The sequence below is a fragment of the Micropterus salmoides genome, unplaced genomic scaffold (genome assembly GCF_014851395.1).
Source record: "Micropterus salmoides isolate LMB-PRFRI ecotype aquatic unplaced genomic scaffold, ASM1485139v1 Ms_hic_scaffold_2, whole genome shotgun sequence".
In the NCBI taxonomy this organism is placed as follows: Eukaryota; Metazoa; Chordata; class Actinopteri; order Centrarchiformes; family Centrarchidae; genus Micropterus; species Micropterus salmoides.
The window spans coordinates 47,577,258-47,585,149 of NW_024041150.1; the positions used below are offsets into that span (position 1 = coordinate 47,577,258).

General features: G+C 44.7%; 3 protein-coding genes across 6 annotated transcripts in view; 1 reads left to right on the forward strand and 2 right to left on the reverse strand.

Annotated features, from left to right (window-relative positions):
- The window catches only part of LOC119911829, a 113,169-nt gene that overhangs the window by 41,237 nt on the left and 64,040 nt on the right, over positions 1-7,892 (forward strand). The gene's annotated exons all lie outside the window — the stretch shown is intronic.
- Positions 1-7,892, reverse strand: part of LOC119911835 (G2/M phase-specific E3 ubiquitin-protein ligase-like) — a 114,940-nt gene that overhangs the window by 31,268 nt on the left and 75,780 nt on the right. The window lies entirely within an intron of this gene.
- LOC119911832 (V-set domain-containing T-cell activation inhibitor 1-like) overlaps positions 1-7,892 on the reverse strand; it is a 40,408-nt gene that overhangs the window by 13,609 nt on the left and 18,907 nt on the right. Inside the window, exons 2-4 of one of the 4 annotated variants that reach the window (XM_038730781.1) lie at positions 1,442-1,783; positions 1,011-1,352; positions 819-929 (exon numbers count right to left, since the gene is read on the reverse strand). In XM_038730781.1, coding sequence (XP_038586709.1) covers positions 819-929; positions 1,011-1,352; positions 1,442-1,783 — 795 coding nt within the window. The remainder of the gene's footprint in view (positions 1-818; positions 930-1,010; positions 1,353-1,441; positions 1,784-7,892) is intronic. The other 3 variants (XM_038730783.1, XM_038730782.1, XM_038730784.1) reach the window with 3 other exon arrangements.

The following is a 7,892-nucleotide window of genomic DNA, read 5'->3' on the forward strand; positions in this document are numbered from 1 at the left end:
GGTTCAAAAACCAGACTGGTATTTATCATAAATATTTTGGGAGTTAATAAAATTGTTCAGCTGATTAAAAACAACTTTCTCTAAAATTTCACTTTTTCGCAAATCTGTAGTTATTGAGTACCGTAACATCTAAATTATTCTTCTTCAGAAGGGGCTTCACCATAGCAGTTTTAAAGGCAGTAGGGAAGACACCCATCTGTAGAGAATAGTTCACAATGGTCAAAAGATACTCACTAAAAAAGGCATAATGTGTTTTAAAAAGAGAAGTGGGGATGAGATCTAACAGGCAAGTTGTTGGTTTCAGTAGAGTAACAATTTTACAAAGCATGCCAGCGTCAACCAGGTCAAAAATATGCAATGTATCCCTGGATGTAGATAGAGGATCCACTTTATTAAAATGTACCTGCCGATGTAGTGATATATTTGACCTAATAGAATCTATTTTACTTCTGAAGTGGAGCGCAAAGTCTTCACATTTGGAGTTTGTTGACATGCTGCTAGGTTTTGTTAAAACAGGGTTAATTAAACGATCAATTGTTGAGAAGAGAACTTCAGGGTTGTTCTGGTTGTCACTCCAATACTCAGTGAACACTGCAGTAGTTACACATAGGAAGGTGAATTGGTAAGAGGTGTCTGACTGATTGTGGTGGGCCTCCTGGGATCAAAATCCCCAGGCTGATTTTTCGTCCCGGTCCAGCCCTGCACATGGGCACATTTCTACATCTACAAGTTCCACTGTTACAGGTGTTCAGTAGCTTTGCTCCAATAATACCTTTAGAATAATATCTATACTGGAAAGTGTAGCAGTAGTGACATACCTGACATGAAATACTGTCGGAAATGTACCAGAAGAGCCCCAGCAGCAACAATACCAGCAACCAGGAGAACCAGGAGAACCAGGAGAACTTTGGCCCAGAATGGAAATAGTTCTGTGGAAACAAGAAACAAAAAGAACATGACCTCTGACCTCTGACCTGTATCTACAGCAGGTGTTATGGTTTATTGCTGACCTTTGACCTGCAGCTGGATGTTTCTCACTCTCAGTTGTCCTCCTAAACCTTTGGCAGTGCAGGTGTAGCTGCCGCTGTCGGACCAGTGGAGTTTTGTTAGGTTCAGGCTGAGGTCTCCAGTTTCCAGAGCGTCAGTCATCATGGATGTTCGGCCGCTGTAAAGCTGGTTTTGGTCTTTAAGTTCATCACCTTCCTGCTGACGCTGGTGGACGGTTGGAGGATTGAGATCGTAGCGGCTCCACACCACTGTGGGGTTGTCCATCTCAAAAGTCTGAAACTCACAGGGCAGCAGGACAAACTCCTCCCTGTCATACAGCTCCACAGCTGAGGCATGCTGGGAAACTTTGAGGTCACAGAGAAAGAGAGGTTTAATCACAACCACACTGACTTCTGACCTGTATCTTCAGCACTTGTTAGGGTTTGTTGCTGACCTTTGACCTTCAGCTGTATGTTTCCCACTCTCCGTTGATCTCCTAACCATCTGACAGTGCAGGTGTAGCTGCCGCTGTCAGAGAGCTGGAGTTTTGTCAGCTTGAGGCTGAGGTCTCCAGTTTCCAGAGCGTCAGTCATCATGGATGTTCGGCCGCTGTAAAGCTGGTTTTGGTATGTGAGTCCTTCACCTTCCTGCTGACGCTGGTGGACGGTTGGAGGATTGAGATCATAGCGGCTCCACACCACTGTGGGGTTGTCCATGTCAAAGGTGTTAAACTGACAGGGCAGCAGGACAAACTCCTCCCCCTCATACAGCTCCACAGCTGAGGTATGCTGGGAAACTGTGAGGTCACACAGACAGAGAGGTTCAATCACAGCAGCCTTATTTCATGTCTTATTCCTCCTGGATCCTCAGGTGACCCAGAAACCAACCTGGTCCTGTCTGTGATTGGACGCTGCAGCTGATCAGCTGCTGTGAAACCACATCAGCACAGTTTAAAACCAACATCAGCTGACAAATAACAGAAGCACCTCAGCTGTCATGTCATGGATCTGGAAGGGAGCCACTGCCTGGAACCTCTGACTTCCCCTGCTCATTCTCTTTTTTGAATAAACTGTCTTTTACTCAGATCTGCGTTTGGGTCTTCTCTGCCTGGAAAACCTGACACATAATCAAGGCAACGATTTCTTAAACCTATAATAGGATTTGTTTAACTCAAAAATAGATCAACAATCAATAACTTTACCAAGTAAATCACTATTACCTATTCTACTCAAAAATGAATAAATTTCAAGGCAAGTTTATTTGTATAGCAAATTTCAACAACAAGGCAATTCAAAAACCATAAAAGCATACAAACACTCATTAGCTGAAAAAAATTCCCCGCATGGAGGTCCCCTCTTTGGTAGTTAGATACTGCTCAAGGATCCAAGTGCCCTCTTGGCAATTTCTTGAAGACAATGTTCTGGTTTTATTTTCACAGACCCCATCATTGGCCTATGGTAACCCCTCCTAGTCTCTTATCATTGGCTCACGGTAACTCTGCCCACCCTCTTATTTTGTATGTGACAGCATGTGGGAGATAACTGGTGAGGGGTTGGGGCCGTTGCTTCTGGTACAACCAGATTATTATATAGTCTGTAGTTCCAAACTCTTGTCTCCGGCTGATAAAAATAGGTTCCTGTTTCAAAAACGAACTCTGTCTGATAAAACCAGACCGTTTTTTAACAACCGGAGTCTGGGGTTATAGATAACCATAGTTAATAACTGGTCTACAAGATTACCTGAAGATGACATTAAACACACAACACGACTCATTGAGAAAGCAGAGGGAGGTGCGGGGGGTGGAGCACATTCCTCAATTCACCCCTGCACAGCCTATGCTACACCAGAAAGAGAGAGGACAGAGAAGAAGAGACACAGACTCACAAGTTTAAGACTAGGCTACAGCTTTGGAGTGATAATGATGGCAAGTGTGTAAGACAAAGCACTAGCAAAGTAATTTGGAACTCTCTCTTATTTTGCTGCATGCTGTTGAAGGTAATTTAAAAATCTGTTTAATTTTAACTCACTGTAATTTAACTCACTTTACTTTAATTATTTCAATTTATTCTTTAGTTCTTTAATGATGGTGAGTTTGTAAGACAAAGCTTTAGCAAAGATTTTACAAAGTTTAATTTTGGAACTCACTCTTATTTTGCTGCAGGCTGTTGAAGGTAATTTATAATGCTGTTTAATTTTTACTCACCGTTATACCATTTCACTGCTTTACTGTCATTATTTCAATTTAGTCTTCACTTGTTTAATAATAAAGACTGACTTGATTCCAAATCAATGAAGAAACCTCCCACTGATCCTTTGCTGGCCCCGGAGATTCCTCCTTTACTTATAACTCACTGCTATACTTTTTTAATGATAAATTTATTGTGCTAAACACCTACTAGTTAATTCATTCAAGTTTTATTACTTAATAAAGTCTTTAAATCAATGAAAAACCTCCTCCAATTATCAGTCAAAAACACACAATGGAAGGATGTACGCACCCCTCTTATCAGTTACATACAGACATCCGGTATGGGGGGCGGGACCGGAAATAGCTGTCAAAAATGAGTTTGATGGAATGTCATGTATGATTCTCTCTCTCACAGGGTAGCGGGGGGCTGGAGCCAATCCCAGCTGACATCGGGCGAAAGATGGGGAGACACCTAAAAGGTTCATTCTTTATTACATTCTGGGAATTAAAGGTTATTTAAACACTATGGAAAATGGGTTCAAATAACAGGAAGAAGGAACAAGACCGTTCTATAATGAATTCTCCAAATATTAATTATATGATTGCTAATTATGGTTTGGGAAGTATTGACCAGCTGGACATGTGGGTAAAGCAGTGTGGTTTCCCGGCAACAGGCAGCTTCAGCCTTAGACAGTTAGACACTCTGAGGATACAATTAGAGAAAAAGGAGAGGGAGAAAAAACCTTTAAAACAAACTGGGCCGCATATTCAGCATGGCTGAGAGAGGCGAGCCACAGGGACAGAAAACTACAGGCAGGGACAGACCCCTCTAACAATTCTGCATCTCAGTGTGTCAAGCTAGATCCGGACCTGGACTCGGTTCCCCCACAACCACGTCGGCCAAACCCTGCTCCACCTACCAATCAACCTGCAGCCGGAGCAGCAGCAGCAGCTCAGCCACTGCCAGTGAAACAGGCAGAGGAGCAGAAACATGTTAAAAAGATTTACCCACACAACGCGCTAACAGCAGCAGCCGCAGCTGTGGGAGGGAGCCATCCAGCCCACACCACACCAGATCCAACAAGATTTATTTACCAACCTCCGGACCTCCATGTGACAGCCCCAATGATGGAAGTGGCGTCCGCAGATGGAAGCGCACAGCTGGTCCACAGACCGCGGCTATACAGCGAGATGAAGGAAGCAACACAAACAGCTTCCTTGAGTCCAGGACAGTGGGGTGAAATATGCTGAACATCTGCTGATCTTTTGCAAACAATTCCGACCCACGACCGCTGAACTGAGACGACTGTTGACCCTTCAGATGGGGGCAACCTGGGCACGGGTGTCAGCAGGTTTTCCCGCAGAGGACATTAGACTCTCAAAACCGTTCTGGGATGACGCAGAGAACGCAAACCACAGACTGGTGGTTAATAATCATTGTAAGAAAATAGAGGAACTATTTCCCCGGAGGCTGGACTGGGCATTATTAACAGGGTGCACACAAAGGCGTGCCGAGACAGTGACAGACTTCCTGAACAGACTCGCTGAACTTCATGAAATCCACAGCGATATGATAAAGCCAGATGCGATGGGACCATCACATATCATCACCCCATGGGAAGCCACTCTCAGAAACAACTTTCTTACTGGACTGAGGCCAGAGATCGTGAACATGGTGAAACACAACTGTTTGACATGGCAACATGGTCACCTGGAGATTATTCAAAGACATGCCTTCCATGCCGAGGATTTCCTCCTGAACAAAAAGGATCAGAGAGAGCAGCAGAATGACAGCCCTGCAGATGGCATAGCTGCAACAAGATCAGAGAAAAGGCAGAAGAAGAGACAGAGGTCAGGGTCGCAGAGGCAGAGGAGGAGGCCGTGGCAGATCTGATGCTTGTTATATCTGCAAAAGCACGGACATTGGGCCCGAAACTGCCCAGAGGCTAACAAAGGACAGATGGCTGATTGACTAGCAGGAGGGAAACCGAGGCCAGGGAAGGAAGGTTTGGACACTGGAACTGAGATGACAGAGCAACCTGCACATGAATCACATGAGAGCACCCACACACTGACACAGAGGTTAAAACTGAAGCAGACATGCAGACTTTGATAAATGAGGCTATTCTGTATCTTGAGCGGAGACAGGAAACTGATAAAGTACAAGGATATATGCGAAATACAAGAATGATGCATATATCAACACATGCCTGAACATACAATCAATGTGGCAGGGAAATGTTGACTCTCATAGTCGACTACAGGTACATCGTAAAAGATTCTCTGCTGTAGTGACTGCAGTGAGAACTGTCGAGCTCATTCCAGATACAGATTGTCAGATGACAAATGTGACAACAGATGATAAAACAAAGATTGATAAACACATTTTTGTCAACATGTCAACATGTCTCAGACATTCCTGAGTTAAGTGAAGTCATGCTTGTGGGCACAGAGTAAGTATGATGTAGAGCTAATTAAAGGTGCTGAACCTGTAGTTATCACCCCAAAATCCTCATACAGACCATGTCAAAATCAATATCCTTTGAAAAGAGAGGCTGTTGAATGCATTAAGCTAGTCGTTGATTCTCTCCTGAAAGCAGGAGTGATTGTGCCTTGTGAAAAATCTCCTGTGAGAACTCCAATCTTCCCAGTGAAGAAAATCCGGGACACCGGACAGCCAGATGAGTGGCGTTTTGTTCAAGACTTAAAACAAGTCAACTCAGCAGTGTACGCACGTGCGCCAAATGTCCCAAACCCTCACACGATCCTCTCACAGGTACCACCTGACAGCAATGGTTTTCTGTCATAGACTTGGCAAATGCATTTTTCCACATTTATCACTGCAGCCTTCTTCTGCTGTTTGTCGATCAGCACGATGTCTGGTTAGTTAGCCATCACCAGTTTGTCAGTCTGGATCTTGAAGTCCCACAGGGTCTTAGCTTGGTCATTCTCAACTACCGTAGGAGGTGTCTTCCTTTTTGACCTTGGGACTTCCAGCCCATACTCATGACAGATGTTCCTGTACACTATGCCAGCTACCTGTTTATGTTGTTCCATATACGCACTTCCTGCCTGCATCTTACACCCTGCTGTTATGTGCTGTACTGTCTCAAGGGCATCCTTGCACAGTCTGCACCTGGGGTCCTGCCTGGTGTGGTAGACCCCAGCCTCTATTGATCTCGTACTGAGTGCCTGTTCTTGTGCCGCCATGATTAGTGCTTCTGTGCTGTCCTTCAGTCCAGCCTTTTCAAGCCACTGGTAGGATTTCTTGATATCAGCCACTTCTTCTATTTGTCTGTGGTACATGCCGTGCAGCGGCTTGTCCCTTCATGAAGGTTCTTCATCTTCCTTGTCCTCACCTTCAGGTTTCAGCTGCCTGAGGTATTCACTAAGCCCTTCATCTTTGGGGGCCATCTTCCTGATGTACTGCTGGATCTTCGTCATTTCATCCTGGACAGTAGTCTTGACACTCACTAGCCCTCGGCCTCCCTCGCTACGCTTGGTGTACAGTCTCAGGGTGCTGGATTTGGGGTGAAACCCTCCATGCATTGTGAGGAGCTTTCTCATCTTGATGTCAGTAGCCTCTATCTTCTCCTTTGGCCAGTTTATTATACCAGCGGGGTATCTGATGACTGGCAGGGCGTATATGTGTTGATGGCTCGGCTCTTGTTTTTCCTCATTCAGCTGTCTTTTCACGACCTGCCTTACTCTCTGTAGGTATTTGGCTGTGGCGGACTTCCTTGCTGTCTCCTCATGGTTTCTGTTATCCTGCGGTACCCCAAGGTATTTGTAGCTGTCCTGAACATCTGCAATGTGGCCTTCTGGTAGTTCAGTCCCCTCAGTTCTGATTATCTTCCCTCTTTTTGATACCATGCGACCTTGTCCAGTCCGAACGACATTCCAATGTCGTTGCAGTAGATCCAGGTATTGTGGATCAGTGAGTCGATGTCTCGCTCATTTCTGGCATACAGCTTGATGTCATCCATGTAGAGGAGGTGACTGATTGTGGTTCCACTTTGGAACTGGTATCTGTAGCCAGTCTTTGTGATGATCTGGCTGAGGCAGAAATGCTCACAAGTCTTTGAGCTAGAGTCCAAGTCAAGTCTCAAGTCTCTCGTTGTTATAATGAATGTTGTATCACCTGCTGCGTTCAATCTAGGTTGCTAATAAAACTGCATAACTATAAGGAATTCTGTAACTGTAACCTGTTTTTCCATTTACAGAGCACAACCATGTAATGTAACCGAGTCAAATAGTGAGGGGTTCAAATCCCCAAATAGTCAATTACCAATTGCCATGGGTTTCCCACAATTAATAAAATTCAGTTTTGTCCGGAAGGAAGATTTATTTAAACAATTTTAAAAAATCAGGCTTTGGGCAATTTTATTCGCTGCACAAGCACAACAATAAAAACAAATAAGATGTGAATGAAATTACTGCCAGAGATGCAAAGGGATACAAGCACACGGTTAAAAACACCTCAGCATCTACAGGGGCCAGACCTGCTGGGGGGGGTTACCTGTGCGCCACCCAGGTGCTTTGACACCACCACTCACACTGGTGCCACCCAGACACAGCAAGACACACACAAACGTCACACAATAAAACTGTAACTGTAAGTAAAGCATGCACACACAGCTGTCATACCCACCACACATGCATTGAAGGGGAAAGGGGTTCCCACAATCCACCACCCTGTCAGTCCGGCAGAACACTA